The 17808-nt window shown below is 49.1% G+C and overlaps 2 protein-coding genes across 8 annotated transcripts in view; one reads left to right on the top strand and one right to left on the bottom strand.

Annotated features, from left to right (window-relative positions):
- The window catches only part of GRAMD1B (GRAM domain containing 1B), a 180088-nt gene extending 170866 nt beyond the window's left edge, over positions 1–9222 (top strand). For all 6 annotated transcript variants that reach the window (XM_090026803.1, XM_090026805.1, XM_090026804.1 and 3 more), the window contains one exon: positions 345–9222. In XM_090026803.1, coding sequence (XP_089882929.1) covers positions 345–434 — 90 coding nt within the window. In that variant the 3' untranslated portion in view covers positions 435–9222. The remainder of the gene's footprint in view (positions 1–344) is intronic.
- Positions 9223–9242: 20 nt separating this feature from the next.
- Positions 9243–17448, bottom strand: SCN3B (sodium voltage-gated channel beta subunit 3). 2 transcript variants are annotated; one of them, XM_090026811.1, is made up of 6 exons: positions 17326–17448; positions 16560–16723; positions 14714–14939; positions 13384–13522; positions 12644–12744; positions 9243–11550 (listed from the first exon to the last, which is right to left on the bottom strand). In XM_090026811.1, the coding sequence occupies exons 1-5, from the start codon at positions 17384–17386 to the stop codon at positions 12681–12683; spliced, it is 654 nt and encodes a 217-aa protein (XP_089882937.1). In that variant the 5' UTR covers positions 17387–17448; the 3' UTR covers positions 9243–11550; positions 12644–12680. The 2 variants fall into 2 exon arrangements, with proteins under 2 accessions (XP_089882937.1, XP_089882935.1); XM_090026809.1 differs by having other exon boundaries at positions 12648–12744.
- Between the last annotated feature and the right edge of the window lie 360 nt (positions 17449–17808).

Below are 17808 nucleotides of genomic sequence, written 5' to 3'. Positions count from 1 at the left end.
GACTCCACTACAGAGAGATGGCTGCCTGTACAGACTGTGAATTTCGAACGTGCTTTGGGATGAAAGGTGCACAGGGCTATGTGTCCGTCTTTCTGAGCCCCAGTCCCTTGCCAGCTCTCTGTGCGCTGATTCTCTGCCTATCCATTTCTCAGTCCCTGTCTTGCTGCCAACTTCCACCATATCCCAGTCCAGGTGCTTGGGTGCCAGGTGAACAAGTGCAATTAGAAACCTTAAACAGACAGATAAGTCCTGTGGGTACACTGATAAGTAGATAAAAGCCACAAGCTGCAGTGCTTGCTTGACTTTACAGCAGTGACACATATGAGGCCTATTTTATCTTGCAGATGAAGGATTCACTAATAAACCTTCAGAACGGCATTGGTTCCCGTGACTATGGGTCGGACCCAGAGGAGAAAAGGAAGCGCTTCCACTAACAGGCAGGAACACAGGAGGCCAGAGGATTGTGTGCAATATGTGTATATAGAATATATAAATATATATATATAAATATATATATATATATATACACACAGAATATAAATATATATATATATATTATATACAGATTTTAAGAGAAAAAAGCCTATGTATTGAGGAGGAGTGGGTGCCGACCTCCAACACTGGCTGAAATGGAGCGTCTTTGGGGTAGAATTGGGATGTAGTGGGGGGAGGGCTGTGCTCTCCCAGCACCTTGGTGCCATCAGGGGAGACCACAGCTTGCGCTCACCTAGGCCCTCGCACCTCTCTTCTGTAGAGTCCTGTCTAGTTGTCTGTCTGTTGTATTTGTTCATTTTAAAAGGGAAGAATTGGAGCAAACGTCCTGCTCATCCCTGCGTGTGAGGGCCCCCGAAGGACCCGCAGGTGTATAAAGGGGGCACTGTCAACTTCACCCTGCTCCACTAAGGACAGGGGCTTCACTACTGCCATCAGTCCCTAGTGCATTCAGCTGCCTGTTAATGAGGAGAGTTGCACAAGGACTGAACCTGCTCCATAGAGAGTGGGGCTTGTTTGGAGCCATCCCCAAGGACTCTGTGGCAGGGAAACCCTTTGGCTTCAGCCCAGGTTCACTCAGTGGAGCACAGAAACCTACCAAATTGAATCAAATCCTTGTGAGAATGCTCTGTGCTTCATTATTGCTAAAGGAAATGGGGGTTGCTGTGGGCTGTTCATTCAGATCTACCTGGGTGTCACTCTGCTTCCATCAGCAGAGTTCAGCCAGCCATGAATTGGGTTCTTTGCGGCATGACAGTGTCCCCTTTACATGCTCTGTAGTTAGCTCAGCCCTCCACGTACTTGAGTCCCCATTAATAAGCCATCCCTATGCGAAGCAACTGCAGCTGTGCTGAAAGGGCTATATCTGTGCTGCTCTCCCCAGTGGGGAGAGCGGTTGATTTAAATGGACCCCCACTTGGGAAAGCACCCTGGTATTTATTTTTGTTATTCACTTTCCAATCCCTCTTCTGCCAAAAACAGAAAACCATGGGCTGTATCTTGGGACCAAGCGCTGGTGCTTAGCAAGGGTCCTGGAACTCATACTCCTTGGCACTGACACCTCCCTCCCCACCCTGCCCTAGGAGGGAATGAGGGCATTCTGCATGCGCCTGCATACACTGGCTTCATCTCACCTCTGATGGCCACTTGTATGCAGAGGGAGCAGCTTTCCTTAAAATAAATAAAAAGAAGAAAACCTTGATGGCAATAAACCATACGGCTGTTTCTGGCCCAGGGACCTACCCACCCTGCCGTTGCATGGCTGATACTTGGAGAGGGTAGGAACGGGGATGGGGACCAGTCGTTATATAAAGAGGGCTCTTATTGAGGAAGGTTTGGGGAGTTGAAAGGCTGCGCCCTTAGCGTGAGGCAAAGTGGGTCTAAAGCAGGGCAGCTACAGGAGGGTCCACAGAGCAGGCTTAGATGCTTACAGTTGTGTGTGAATGTTACATTTAATTTATTTTTAAAGTTTATTTCAAATGCTGAAATTTTTGGCTTGCAAATCTGAAGCCAGTATTGACCAGGGGAAGAAACCAGAGGACTGTGCTGAATGTGGACTGTGTTTTAGTGAGGTGGCTGTCTGCTCTGGTGACTAACGCACGGTTTCCTGTCTTGCCGACCAGGTGGATTAGCTGGTCTGTGAAGCTCTCTAGCTCCACCTTGTCTGACACTGGAAGAATATCCCGACTTCTTCACTAAGGTGGGAGCACCTGGTCCATCACCCCAGTTAGGGACAGTTTCATGGACCAGCTGAGGTAGCCAGTCTGTTCCTGCATGCGCTGAGGCAGCAGGGAACGAGCACTGGTGGGTCACCGGGCTTCCCTGCGGCATGAGGACCTGCCCTCCACAGTTGGTGAACCTGGGAGGAGTGTGTGGGACTAAGCTATTTCCCCATGGCTTTGTCGTCTAGGTTGGCTGGAGGCTTTTAGTGTCATTTGTGACCTATGATTCTGTGAACAAACTTTAACTGTGAAATTTCTCATAAGCAAAGGGGAGGTCAGGCTGTCAAAAGGGAGTGGAGAGAGCAAGAACAGGACAGATACGTGCCTGGGCACCAAGGGATTGCTATAACTTATTGTATTTATGATTATTTATTTAACTTAATGCTGCTCACTACTGTACAGCTCCCTAGCATTTCCCTGATGAACCAGAAACTGCTGGTGCAGTGCTTAGGTGTAGAGCAATACAGAGCCCTAGGATGTGTGGGAGGAAGAAAGCAAAGATGGGGCAGGTGCTGCTGGGGTGGGTGGCCTGTGCTAAGGACAGAAAGTCTGAGCTCGTCAGAGGAGGCAGCACCCTGGCTGAGAAGGGGCTGCTTTCCCCTATTGCTCTGCGTTTGGTTTTCTCCCGCAACTGCCCTGCCTCTGGTTCCCTCTTCTCTTGAGTTTAATCAGGAGGACAGCGGGGAGCTGGGTGGTTGCTGCCCTAGCTGTGCCAGGGGAAACCCTGGTTCCTGCAAGCACAGTTGGCATCTCAGCCTCTGTAACTGAGCGTGCAGATCTGCCAAGAGGTGCTGGAACCTGTCCGTCTGTTCAGGCCACAAATAATCGTCACTGGGGGGCTGGACCCAGTGATCTCACAGGGTCCCTTCCAGCCCTTAACTTCTGTGAATCTGTCCTAATCTCTCAGTCCTAATCTCCAGCCAGGTAGAGGGAAAAGACCTGTTTGCCCTGCTCACTTGGTCAGAAGCACAGCTTTGGGGGTTTGTTTAATCTAGTTCTACATCCCAAACACCACAGTTTTCTCCAAGGAGACTGGTTCTGTAGGCAGGTAGATCAGGGAGTCTGGTCTACATGCAGATTTGCACAGCTTTAGATAAACTGGTGCATCCTCTCATGAAGCCGTTTACATCAGTTTACATGTGGTTAACTTAACTTGAGCCAGCAAATTCATAGGTGGAAGCTTAAATTACTACAGACTAGGCTTAAGCTGATATCCAAGTCTCCATGCATAAGGTTATTCCAGTTAAACAAGTCAAACCCTTAGTAAAACAAAAATATGGCTGCTTATAGACAAGCCCTCAGGGTCAGGAGCTGATTCTGTTCCTCAGCATTGGTGTTTGCCTCTCTCTGATGCCTAGTTATATAATAAGTCTCATGGCTCACCAAAAATAATTCTCCCTGCCTCTCGACGGGCAGTGTATTGTTACACTTTGTCTTTTAGGTCAGTGCTAAGTTTCAGGCAGTTTGGGGTTTTTTTTTTGAGACCTGCCTTCACCTCCTCCACTCGACACAGGCCCCTGTTAGGGGTTTTCTTGCCCTTTGGGATCCTTTAAAAAGTCCAGGCTGTGATGTTTATGGTTCAATGCCTTTAATAATCCAGCAGCTCTACTGGTAAAACAGGGACTGACTTGAAGGGTGTAATCAGGAAGGGAGAGCTCTACTGCCTTTGCAGCATTGCAAGCCTGGATAAAGTGAAGGTTAGTGTTCACCCACCCCAGGGTCTTCAGTAGGCACATGCTTTGCACAAATGTCTTGCCATATTTATTTCTCTGCTGACCAGGTCATGGTGATGCTCTGCCCTACCCCTGAAAACCCTGACCCTTCTGCTGTTGATGACAGCTCGGTTTCACAGGCAGAATGCTTTGTTTTTCATGTCCAGTGTCTGCTGCAGAAAAGGTTTCTCTTCCCACTCCAACTAATGCAGTAGCCAAATGCAATTAATGCAAACTAATTGCAGCAGCTAATGGCCTAAATAGTACTGTGTAAGATGCTGCATGCAGGGAGGGACACTTATATACGTGACAGTGGCTCTTGGCACTAACCCTTCTATGTGTGGAAAAATGGACCTTTTTTGGTAAGCCCAGGTTTCAGATTTGAACGTATAAATTAGGTATCTACATTCTGCCTGCGCTGGAGAAATGGGCCGCAGCTGTGGAGAAGTGAGCCTCACACTGTGTGGGTGTCAGGTTTGTAGGCGAGTTAAGCATGCATGCAGCATTGGTGTTGGAGACAGGAGGGGTCCAACAGGCTTACGCTCATTTTAAGCAGCATGTTTTCAAGTTTGTCTAAGACGGGCACAGCTGGGCATGCTGAATTCCTACTGGAAGAGAAGAGTACATAAAGCAGTGGGTACAATCAGCCAGTGTACAGCTGCTTATAGGGCAACCACACTTTTAGTAAGTTCTTTTAACCTTTAGAGGTAATACAGGACTGGCATTATCCAGAGCCTGCTCTGACAGGCCCAAGCCACTGCCTGATGCAATTAATAAGTCATTGGATTAAAAAAAAAAGGACAGATGACAGTAAGGCTTCAGGCTGGAACCCAGAACCTTGTTCCCTTTCAGGCTAAAAGCTACTTTCGCTAAGCCTCACACCCTCTTCCTTCTCCCTTTCTCCTGGCCTTGCACATCTCCATTGCTTGGCTCCCCAAAGCACAAGTTTCAAAAGGCACATTGGAGAATTAGCTGGTTAATGCCTGACCTTTGGTGGGGTTGCAGCAGCTGACTGGAAAGTCAGAGTGACAAATGGTCAAACCCACTCTGGGTAAGGGGACCCCATGACTCTGCCACCCTGGCACATGCACCGACCACTCAGTTTTAAGACGAGAAAATCTTCTTCCTCCTTCTCCATTTAACACCTGCTAATCATGGTTTTCTTGCTGCCTACATTTTCTGAACTTAAGACACAGGTCCAGGTCCAGAATAGGTATTTGTACATGTCCAGGTATGTAGCTGGCCCATGCGCAGCCTACTGCATGCACATTTCTACATCCACACCGCAGGAGTAATAGAATCATTTGGGCATAAGTACCATTTTTTATACTTGCACAATTAAAAAGCTCCTATTTAGACGCACAAAGGGCACAGTATCTCCACCCTTAGCACATGTGGATATCTTGATTTTGGACTGTATTTGTTAATGATAATGTTAGTATCTAAACCTGCAGTCAGCACCCCATGTTTGCGACTGGTAAAACTGCACTGCAGTTTTAACTACCCCATCGCACTTGGAACCGATTATCTATCTCTCTAGGTCTCCTTTCTGCAAGGGGATCTTGGAGATGTACATCACGTCTCCATTAGCATTTAGGTTCACGCACGTCTACAGCTTATTTTTCTTGTAGAGGTTAAAGGAAGAGGTGGGGTTTTGCTGCTTTGGCTTTCCTAGTCTGAGAGCTGCTCTCCTGCAATATTGCTGCTGCGATTAAATGAAGTGATTTTTCCACCTCAGTAAAAACGTCAGTGATGTGGGGCCTAATTGTTCTCTTATGTAGAGCCATACAGTTCCATAAGCTGCAAAGTATAGCTCTTTTGCCAAATTATAGCACACAAGTGTGTGGGGGGAGCTCTTTTGTCACAAAAGGAAGGCTGCAGTAGAGACCTGGACCTCAGCTGATCACCACAAGACATTTTGCAAAGGCTCTGCTCTGACTTTAATGACTAGCAGTACCTTATTTATGTGCATACGTGATGAAGGAGCTGCATATGGGGTATTTAAGCTCTCAGAAGATTGACTACCTACCTGGACACCTTTCTGAATGGCTGGAAGGTGTGGAGCTGGGCAGAAAGTCTCATAAGAAGTGCCTCTCGCGAGATGCACAGGCTCCTCTGTCCCCAGTCTTGGGTACAGCATGGGTGCATGACAAACACCAGAAATGACTGGTTTGGCTTGAACTTGACCCTGTACCCAAATGGGAAAGAGGCAAATACGTGGAAAAACTTAAGCTGAAACTTTGAGTGACATAAGGTAGAAATATAAACCTTGTCCAGTGCTCTCCTGCTCTCTGGCTTCTCCAGATACCTGCTTTCCACATGTCCTGTGATGTTGAAGAATGGCAGGAGAGATTGCAGGGCATAACGGCAATAACCTTCAGTTGGGAGCACGCTGAGCAGGGGAGGAGTAGAAAATGAGGGGGGTCCTGGGAACAGAGGAGAGGACTTGCGAGCAGAGGACTTGTGGCACGTGGCCTGACTTTGTTCCTTTCCACAGTAGCTTTGTATTTTAGGGCTTGACCTTTCCTCACCTTTTCTAGGGGTGCCTGAATGGAGAGAAGCTAGAGTGGGGCAGGCGGTGGCTTTCCCATCATTTGGCACTAGAGAGGAACTGGAGGAGAGCTCTCCACTCCAAATCCAGCCCAAAGCTAAAACGGCCAGTGTTTCTATTGTCAGACAACCTGCAAGACAGAGGTTAGCGTCAAACAAGTCAATGTGCCTTGTCTCCTCCCCTCCCCTTTCTCCCTGCCAGCTGGTGGTGTAGGGTCTCCCAGCCCTACTGGATGGAAATGGGTCACCTCAGGTTGGTATGTTCTCTCCTCCCCCAGTGTCTTTCCAGGGATTCCCTACCCTTAAGGCTTGTTTGCATGGGGACACATGGGAAAGTGAAGGTGCATAAACTAAAAGTAAATGCACTGAAGTCAGGGCACATTAAACCTTCATGAGGGCGCTTCCATTCCAAAGGCACGTGGCTTCACTAGCCTTTTGATCCACAGTAATCCAAGGGGCTTGTCTATGTGCAGTCAGGGAGGGGTTGTATTTACAGTGCACTACCTACTTTCGGCTTGCTTTTTGTGTAGAGACTCTTAAGGCATGGTAAATGCAAGGCAACCAACTCCACTTTCAGAGCAGGGCGAGTGCAGCGCACTTTCCCCTGTAGACAAGCCCTAAGCTCAGTGCTCTAGGGTCACATCGCTCCTGAATGAGATGAATCCACCCAAGTGTCTAACAAGCCTTACACTATCAATCCCTCAGCACAAACAGGCTTTCTCCCCTCCACCACCAGGTTGACCTGCATATTTCTCAAGTGATGTTCCAGACGGTGTGTGGACCCACCCTGGGTCATTTGTACTACATCTTACATCTGAGGGCAAGTTTTTCTGGGTAGTTAGTCAAGTGCCCCAACAGGCAACAGAAAAAGAGCGCAGCTAATACAATACTTAAGGCCCGAGCTGCAGGTCTCACTATTCAAAGGTTTCAGTTGCTGCCCATTGCAGGAAGAGAGGCCTGTCTTGTCGTGGTCAATAAATCCACTGCACTGAACTGGGCCATTACTGTATCCAGCCTGTCATCTCTGCCAAGGCAGCTGCTCTGCTTCCCCAAACCCCACGTGTAGCCTTTAGAGTGTGTTGTGCCTCCTGGGAAGCTGCCTGAAGGGCTAATTCTGGTGGGGTCCTTGCAAGGCTGCGATGCTGCCATTCGGGGGTTTCTTATTGTGACAGAGCCTGGTTTGAGGTTGGAGAAGTGGGAGGGCATGAACTGTAGAACTACCACTCTGGTTGGCAACCAGGAGACCAAAGCATCTGAAACAGCTGGTTTGAGAAACAATCACAGGGATGTTGTTTGAGGGAACCGTGCTCAAGGTTCATGCTCTCTTCCTTGTGGTCAGCCGCTGCCCCGTGCTCGCTCTCTCCCCCCTCTGCACGCAAACCCGTTTGTGCCATAACCCTGATTTTCTAGATGTGCACACCAGCCAAAAAAGGAATGCTGTTCTCTCCCTCTCTTGCTCAGCCCCCCAGCTGGTTATTCCTTTAACAAGGCGGAGAGCGCAAGCATCACTCTTAGCACCGCGCGTGCAGGGGAGAATATGGTCTTTCACATGGGCATGGGGCCCCCCCAACACGTATTGCAGCTACAAGGCTTGCCTGGCTCCACCTCCTCCCTTCCTACCTTTGCTGCTGGACAATCGCCCCCTTTTTTCTCCAGATCACCCTCACCCCAGATGGACAGACCTGGTGCTGTCTCTGGTTTGCCTTTCCTTGCAGCAGTTTGTGCCCTGCTACTCAGCGAATGTGTTCCGGTTTGGGTTGGAAAAGGACTTCCTTCTGCAGAGGGAAATCTATTTGCACGTGGCTCAGGGAGGCTTCTCCTCTGACCGTCTCTGTTACCTCACTCATTTTGGCCAATGTTACTGCTCACATTAAGCAGCCGCCTTCCCCACCCTCACCAGGAGGCTCGAGAGCTGAGCTGCATTGCTGTAGCTCCAGTCTCAGTACAAACTATCCCCTGCAGCACCAGAGACTGTGAGCTGCTAAGCAGCAGCAGCTCTGCATTGTTCATCTGCATTGCTGGCTAGGCCACCTTCCCCTGTAAAGGGTACTTAACAGAACAAACATGGAAGCACTTACCCACACTCTTGGTCCAGCGCAGTTGGAAGGGAAGGCTGAGCAAACTGAACCTCCCCACTGTGAGCGGATGCTGCCTGCCCTGAGCCTGGTATAGTATTGTGACCGCACGTTTGGGGTGTTTCCAGCAGTTTGCTTTGCATTATTTTCCCCAGCTCACCAAGTGCTCCAGGGCTGGATAAAGCTGCTGCGTTCCTGAAATAGCTCTTTTCCCCCAGTCATGGGCCAGGTTCCTGCAACCCTGACTGCTGCAAATCATCCCTGGTTAGTAAGGACTGATTTATTTCAACAGGAGGGGGTTGTGTGGTCAGCCCCAAGGAGTGCCCAACCCTTCTGACTTGTAACACCACGTGGTGGGAAAGGAGGGTTGACAGGCCAAGGACCTACATTCGCCTGGTTTAGAGCGGACATGGGTTGTAGTAGTAAGACAGACTCTGGGGCTGGGCCACGTGCACAATGAACACCAGTTGTGTTTTCGGGGTTGTCTGGCTCTCTGTGTTTGGCTCTGTAACTGTAATAAACTTTGCGCTGTGCGCAAGGTGCGATAAGCCCGATAATGAAACTTACCTGCTAGATCCTAGGAGTTATAAAGGCTACACAGCCAAATCTTACTGTAAAGTAGCTAGTACAACGGAAGTACAGTATGAATAAAAAAGTATTGAACAAATGACAGAGCGACTCTTGAGTTCATGGAGTGCTTCTGTTTTATTGTCCTACCTACTTCTAAAGTCTCTCATGTCATTTCCATATACACAGAGGGTCTTTCCTGACACCAGCTGGGGAAGATCTTCCCAGAAGACACAAACAGCCTTTAACACCCTTTTTTTTTCCAATGGGGAGGTGAAACCTTAATGCTTCCCCCTGCCTGAAAATACTCACAGGAGATTGGTAGTGCCTGTCTGCTGGAGTGCCTCTTAAAGAAGTGGGTGAGTAGAAGATGAAAGCCACACACAACAGCATCTTGAGACAAAATCATGAAAGGAAAGGATAGGGGATTAAATGCAACCCTTCTTTTCCTCCTTCCCTCTGAGGCAGCTCTCAGCATTTTATCATTCAATAACTCTTAAAGAACCCTATGGCTTTGCTGGAGCATCTTCATCCTACATATGGAGAAACTGAAGCATGAAAAAGGTTAAGTGACCTACCTAAAGTCACACAGTGCACCAAGGCTGTGGCCACCTGAAACCATGAAGTCAAGATTTATTCCCGCTGCCTGAGTCCCTGGGGCTAGGCCCCCAGGGTTAGTATTATGCACAATAGTATCTTAGGCTGGATGAGCAAGCATTGAGAAAAATGAAGACATCCAAAAGGAACCAAAAGTGGAGACACTTTCCTCTGTTTTAAACACGGGGTACTAAGAAAACAGTGCCCAATCTTAGTGGCATTATATACAAAGCACGCTTAATTTAGGTTTGAGATGCAAGACTGGGATCTGGTTTTGGACATGCTACCGTTCAACCCTCTGAAGCTGGGCTTTCAATTTGTCCTATTATTAAAACCAGGACAATGGGCAGATTCTCATCCAATTTGGTTCAGTCACAGGAGAGTCATCTCTAAGCTGTAGCATAAAGCAGAGGAAGGCTACACAGGAAGCATGCCTGGATGGGGAGCATTTTATCTACTTGGAAGCAAAGAGTCAGTGTGGCAGAACCATCCGCATTCTTACAAGCGGCAAAGCCACTAATGCGGCAGGGATGTCACACTCTCTGCTAATAGGACACATCCCGTTTCATGAATGGGGCACAGCTTCCCCTTTATTTGCCCTTCCTCCCACAAAGAAACACCTCTAACCAGCTTGGGTTCTAACTCTAAACTTCAGTCATCATGCTACATGGTCTGTTTAATAACGCCATAACCCTTTACCCTAACAAACTGTAGTTGTGCTTTAAGAGAAACTTGATTTGCAATAGGAATCTTGTGCAATAGCAGCTCATATTATCAAGGGGAAATAATAATGCATCCTTAATGGTTATAAAGAAAACAAGCATTTCCTTTCTAAAATCACTAGGTGGTGCTGCTAGCCTGCCTTATCTCTGCTCCACAAATTCCTAAAGCCTTGTCCCGACTTCCCTATGAAAGAATAATCTGTTTTCATTCACTTTCTTACCTAAACCAGTCTCCTGTCTTCAGGCTTGCTGACTTTCTAGTCCTCCTGAAATTAGCAGCATCCTCTAGTAGGCTAAATCTCTCTCATGCTGCTCCTCTGTGTTGCTGCTGTTTGTTGGAGGTTATGTCAGCGATCAGGAAACACTCAGACTATCTGAAGGGTGAAGTGGCAATGCAAGACTAGCAGACACCTAAGTCATTGAATGCAACAGACATCAGTGTAGAGTTGTTACAAATCAGCGTGGGGGGCTCCCAGATTGGCAGTGATGCTTTCCATTTGGGGTGAATTCTCGCAATCCCTTCCTCAGCAACAAGCAGTGCCCATATCCCAGACAGCTGGTGCAGTGTCAGGCTTTTTGAGGCACTCTGGTACCCCCAGCCTCTGTCTCATGCTTGCAGCCACAACCAAGAAGCAGGCACCTAAAGGGGAGGCAGCAAGTGCAGGGTTGGGATACTCTAGTGACTAAGTTTGCTTTACTGAATGGCTGAGCATTGTACTAAAATGACCCCTCTCCAGGTCACACAGGGCAGAGTAATGTGACACACCACTAAGCTCCCAGGCAGGATTAGAATCGTTTGCAAACAAAGGAGAATGTGGAGGGGGGTGAGAAATGACACCGATATTTACAGAGCCGCTAGGGTGAGGTGGGGGCTGAAACTTGGGAAGGAGCCGTGCTGCCCATACCCCCATGCCCTTTGCTCAGCATGCTTCAAAGGAGAGTCCTTTAGCAAACAGGCTGGCAGCTCAGGATGGAATCATGAAGCTGATGTCAAGGCTGTATAAAGTCCAAGGCAAACAGAAGGGATTTTTACACTTTCCCTCATTTCCTCCTGATGCTGTAGGGTTCCCCCAAACCTGACTGGAATTGCATGGTCCTTCCAACTTCAGAGCCCCTGCAAGAGACAGAAAACCCCGGATGTGACTCGTTCCTCATCCACAGAGACATGGTCTTGTATTATGGCAATGTTTCCTTGGGTCTGTGTAGGCAGATGCAGATCAGTGCTACAGCAAGTCATGTGAAAGGTAGAGATGGGGTTTAGATGTCTAAAATTTGGATCTGGGATTCTGGTGTAATGATATATGTACTGGGGGCTTCTTTGGGTGGGGGGGAAAGGGAAAGTAACTTGTTTTTTGTTTTTTTTTAATGTGGAGAGGAACAAGATGAACAAATTATGAGTTAAAAGAAGGAGGGGTGGGGGTGGGGGTGGGATTTACCACATGCAATATGTATTGTCCATGGATTGGTGCTATTCTGCAGTAAGTGGAAGCAAAACTAGAACTGTTAAACTACATTAACTTAGCAGTTGTTTTATTCAGGGTTAAACTTCCACTTACCACGGGATAGAGAGAGGTAGTTAGCTGTAGTGGTCCAAAGCCAAGCAGGTGGCAGGGCAGGGTGACCCTGGCATAAAGGCTACCATATTCTGAGGAGATGCACAACACTTATTGCAGAGCAGCTGAGAAGCAGGTTCCCCCCACCACAAATACACACCTTTTGACTCGGGGAGGTTGAGGCCCAGTTGAGTAAAGTCCTTTTTTTGGATCTAGTCTTAGTCTCCCTTGCTCAGTTCCCTATATGCACAATGGGGATAATAGCACCTCCCTGCTGTGAGGATAAACGCACTAAAGACTGAAGTGCTCAGCTGCTCCTGGTGATGTGGAGGGCATAGATCAATGGATGATTGATAGATTCCTGGCAGAAAAACGCTCAGGCACAGCCAGGTCTTGTGCTACTGAGTTTAAAAATAATCTAAACCCACCCCTAGTGTCTACATGCCAACTGCTTCGAAGGCCACCAGGGAAGCCTTAGACAAAGAACCAACCTGGGACTTCATGGATCATTCCCCTCACCTCATCAATTTTCCAAGATTTTTGTCAGTATAACACATCTCTCCATTTCAAGCCCACCCCAGAGGAAGTGGCTCCTTTCTCCTACCACTTCCAAAAGGTGGAATCAGCCGTTCCCTGGAACTGGACTGAACTCACCTACCTTGTGGCGCATCTTGCCACCGTCTCCCCTTTGCTACTCCTCCACAGGCACCGAACAGTTTTCCTTGTTTTCTGATGGAATCGCGAGGTAGTCAGTCCTGTGGGTGGAAGAGCAAAGGGTCACCCCAGGTGCTGGAGAGCTTTCATGGCCTGGTTTTCCGAGACCAAGCACCCATAACCTAGCACCTCTGAAATACCAGGCCTCAACTGCCTTTGGCTAAGTCGACAGCACAGCAGCTGTGACCTCCCTTCAGAAAGCACCATCAGCAAACATCTCTCTCAAGGACCAGGCAAAGTTGGATGTAGTTATCGAGTGCTAGAATACTTCTCACGCCCACAGTGGACAAAAGCATTTTTGCCTCAAGAAGAGGGAAAGGGACAAAGCAGGCTAACACTTAAAGGGCCTTATTTTTTTTTAACCTGTCAAATGTGTTGCATGGAGGTCCTGGGAAAACATCTGTAGCATTTTAACAAGGCCCTGCCCACATTTACCCAATCCACCTCCATCCCTAATACCACCCTCTGCTAAGCTGGTGTGCTGTCATTCACGATACAGCTACATTTTGCAATGGAGAGAGACATAGCAAAAGCATCTGGGAGAAATTAATATGAGACCAGAACCCTTTTCCTTACAGCTCCAGGGTCAGAGGTCTGGTGAACCCTCTGAATGACCTGGTATTTCTGTGGAGGAGGACAGCTTGCACGTGTTTGCAAGCCCGCAGGGTTTTTATACTCACGCATTTTCCTGGGTAGCTTCCTCTGCTTTGGAGACCTTCCTGTAGCAATAGACCATTTCGATCAGCAGCCACAAGGTGAGGAAGACCAGAAGGATATACATCATAATTTCAGAGATGACTGAAGTGAAGTCATCTCCAGCTGTCGGCAAAATAGAATAAAGGTGTCACTGGTCCCCTTCTCAGAGGGTGCAAAACAAAACTGGTCTTCAAAGGACCAGTGCCCTCCTCTCCTCAACTGGATGCAAAACCTCACAGGAAGGGGCAACAGGACTGCAGGGCTTACACCATCTCCTTTACTGGAAATAAGATCAGGAGTCCAAGGACCCGCCAGAATAGGAGTGTGGAGTTTCTACAGCCAGTGGAACCAGTAGCACTGAAGCAGCCTAGGGATAATCCGTCAGTACATCACTTTGAATGAATGCCCCTGGACTGAAGCTTCCTGCCCTTATCCCCAAGGCAGAAACTGGGATTGCACCTCCAGGTTCAGGGGGGATTGTTGGGCAGGGCTTGCCCCCTAATTCCATGTTACACTCTCTGTAGCACACATGGATAGACTGCCAGCTTTAGCCCAGCTCATCCTGGACTTTGATTCGTTTACACTGTGCTTTCTAGTCCCTGATATACCCCTACTTGTCTGGTAGTGCACTGAGGATGGGCATGTGAGAGAGACCAAGAAACCATGTGATTTGGGGGACGGAGACAAATTCATGCGAGGGAATGGACTAGGTGAAGTCCTGGCATCAGTGAGGTCAGCAGCAGAAGTCCCACTGACTTTAATGGGCCCTAGATTTCACTAGTAGGATGGAAGAGGGGAAAAGGTCAGAGGGAGAAAGTGCAGTGTGGGTCAAAGGCAGGGAGTTATGCATGGAGAGCTGCTCACAGTGGGAGAGGGAAGAAAAGAGGAAGGGTCAGCCGTCACCACCTCAGTGCTGCTCCGACCCACTGAAGCCCTGATACTGTCTTACAGGCACCAGGGAATAGCCTGTGTCCTGAGCTGGGAAAAAAGCCTGGTGAGGTATCTGCTTGGTACACGGTGCTGCTCTGGTTTTTCCTCCCACTCTGATGGCATCTGAACATCTTCCCTGATTCACACTTAAAATAGTCAGATCCCTCAAGCAAGGGGACAGTTTCATCTCCAAGCTTAGCCAGACTATTGATCTAGTAAAGTGGAAGATAGGTCTGTCTGCAAATAACCCAGCAGCTAGCAGCTTCTCTGCCTCTCTCCAGGGATACTACTGAAAGACTATTAGTCTGGTTTGCAATAAACTTGTCCTTGATGCAGCAGTTTACAACTGACAGCTTAACTGACATTCCCTCCAATCCTTCATACCCTCCTCAACCACGGTGAGGTGGATGAGTCTGGAGCTTCTGAAGAGTGGGCGGTGAATCTCAAACTCAAACTCCCGTGTGACATTACAGGTGTAGATCCCCGAATCGTTCAAGGTCACATTGAGCACGGTAATGGACACATCCTGCATGTCTTTGCTCCCATTCCACTGTAGCCGGCCACTGAAACGGCTTGGAAATTCATGGTAGGTTCTTCTGTACTCATAGATCTGTCAGGAAATATGGGACAAAAGCTTTGATTAGCACACAGGAAAAATGACTCGACTAAGATCATACAGCAGGCCAGTGGCAGAATCCTGTATCTCCTGGCTTCCAGCCCGGTGCTTATTCTATTAGGCAAAATTGCAGCCACAAAAATGACTGGGTTCAATACAATTTTAAAAAATAGCCCAAATATGTCACAAGTAACATCTGCATGCACTGCAACGAACTTGTTACCATTCGCTCCCTTTCTGTACACGCCTGTGAAGCTCGTTGAGGCTTTTGCCAATTTCTAGAGATCAAGAGTCGGTGCTATTAAAATGCAAATCCCACTCCCATCAAACTCATTAGCATTTCTTGACGCTGGAAAACCAATGAGCAAAAGGCCTGTGGAGCCTGAATTCCTCTCTTGCTTTTCAAAGTGGCCTTTTCAGATCCAAGCTCAAAGGATGGGGGAATCATTCTGTGTCTCATCTGCCACGAACTCTGCTTTGTGGAAGAAAGGAAGGATATTAGTGTAATTGCTTGTATGCAGGAGATGCAGGCCTCCAAGGAGTCACGGCTCCTATTTTTTCTACACCAACAGTTGCTTCTTGTTCACTAGAGTCACATTCTTCTCTCTTGACTCATTTGGCTCCAGTTTCCAGCCAGGAAGAAACCGAACACTGGGATAGTCTAACTGCTTCCTGGGCCAGAGGATGGGATCACTTTCCCCATTAAAATGTCTGGTGAAGAAAAGTAAATCCTAGTCCCACTGATTTCAATTACTAAAATGCTGTGCACTTCAGTGGGACATGATTTGACTTATAAATAGCAATGATGGAAACCAAAAGCGTGCGCTGTATGAATGGAAGATGCCAAAGGTCATTTCACATCTCTGCACCTCTATTTCCGTGCTTGTCCTTCAGATTGTCTGTTTAGGCTTTTAACACATTTCGGGAAAGGCACTGCTGCTGCCTGTGTGTACAGCTGCCAGCACAACGGGGCTCTGAGCTCAGATGGGGCTTCAAAGTGCCACTGCAATGCAAAAAATCTGTGCCTCGCTGTGCTGATCAGTGAAGGTGGGGAGAAGACTGTGAAACTTCATTAATGTATGCCAAATACTGAATGAAAAAAACTGGATATTAAAGCTCTGTAATTCAGGAATGAGGGGCATCATCAGAAACCTCCAAGTGGCCTCTGGACATTTTTGTCTTTCTCAAATCAAACTTAAAATATTGAGAGACTCATATCCCCACTCACTTCTCTTTTCTTTACAATACCTTGGGTGCATCTACATGAGATGTTAAAAGTGCAGTAGGCCAATTCTACCGTGCATTAGCGTGTCACAGCAAGCGCCGTGCGATGCACAGCATTAGCCTACTGCGCAATCGCATCACGCAAAAGACATGCATCGGCATTACTGCGTGGTAGTAGTACCGATTACGGTCCATTAAGTTAGTACCTGTTTTTGCAGGTGCTAAACTTAACGTGCCGTAATTACAGCACAGTAACGGATGTATAGACATGCCAACTGGGACCCAAAGGCAAGACAAAGCAACGGTAGCACTTGCCTTCGTATATTTGCTACCTGCATTCTTCACGCAAAGAGCTATGAAAACAAAGAGCTAGGCTCCAAACATACGTACAGGTTCATCTCTCCCGCCTTCAGGCCGATAGAACCACTCGACCAGCGTGGTGGCGGTAACCTCCTCTCTCTTCATGCAGGAGATACAGAGCAGCTTCATGTGCGTTCCCTGGACAGCCTCCGTCTCCGACGGGACCTCGACACACACGGGAGAGCAGAAGCCAACTGGGAGCAGACAGCGAGGAGCCGCAGCAGAGGCGAGACAGACAGGGGGGGGAAGCGGAGAAAAAAAAGTCGACTGTTTATTCAGGATGTTGTTTTACCAACCTCTCATATCCCCCGATGGCAAACCATTTTGTTCGCCACTGTTCGCACAGAAAAGTCTAAAATGGAAGCTTTCTAAAACTTGCTTTCTCCACACCAACTCTATAAATAATCCATAACCAACCATAATTAATGGCACGCGATTGCTTCATGCCAGTTTACCTCACCAGCATCCGCTTTGCCACAGTTTTACCTATTTCCCCCCACCAGAGTACTTAACGCCGCTATAGACAGGACAGCACTTCGCGAGCCCGGTGTGAAAGACCCCCCGGGAGCGGGCACGGAGGCGTAGCTCCCCCTCGCCGCGCCGCGTGACGCCGGGGTGCCCAGAGCCCCCCTCACGACTCGCCCTTCGCGGTGGGCTTTGTGGACGGGCTCGGCCCAGGCCCCTCGCCGTCGACCGGGTTGGCGCGCAAACGGGCGCTCGCGTGCCCTTCCTCGGCGCCGGTCAGCAGCATGGCCCTGCTGGGCTGGGCGCTGAGCCCCCCGGCTGCAGCACCTACCGCAGGCGACGAGCAGCAGGGCGGAGACGCCGCAGCCCCGCGCCGCCGCCGCCGCCGCCATGGCTCCGGGCCGGGCGCGGGATCCTGTCAGCACCGCGGACAGCGCCCGGCGGGCGGCCCCGCCAGCGGCGCGCGCAGCGCCGGCTCCCCGCCCCCAGCGCGGCCCGAGCATGCGCAGCGCCGCCTCCGCCGGCCCCCGCCGCCACTCCCGAGCGCCCCGGCAAGGCGGGGGGAGGCCGCGTGGCGGCCCAAAGGATGTGGGGCGCCGGGCGAGACATTCAGGAGCGGCCCTCAGCCCCCAAAGAGGATGGCGCTGGGCCGCCCTCAGCGGTGGCGGGCGACAGGGCAAGGAGCAATGGGGGTTGGGCTGGATATTAGGCCAGCAGGGTGGGGAAACACGGGGGCAGTTTGTGGAGTCTCCGCCCTTGCAGGTTTTTAAGAGGCAGCTAGCCAGAGCCTGGGCTGGGGGACGGTCCTAGTTAG

Source organism: Crocodylus siamensis, chromosome 14 (assembly GCF_052110815.1).
Source record: "Crocodylus siamensis isolate JL-2025a chromosome 14, ASM5211081v1, whole genome shotgun sequence".
Taxonomy (NCBI): domain Eukaryota; kingdom Metazoa; phylum Chordata; order Crocodylia; family Crocodylidae; genus Crocodylus; species Crocodylus siamensis.
This window is presented reverse-complemented; position numbering and strand designations above follow the sequence as displayed.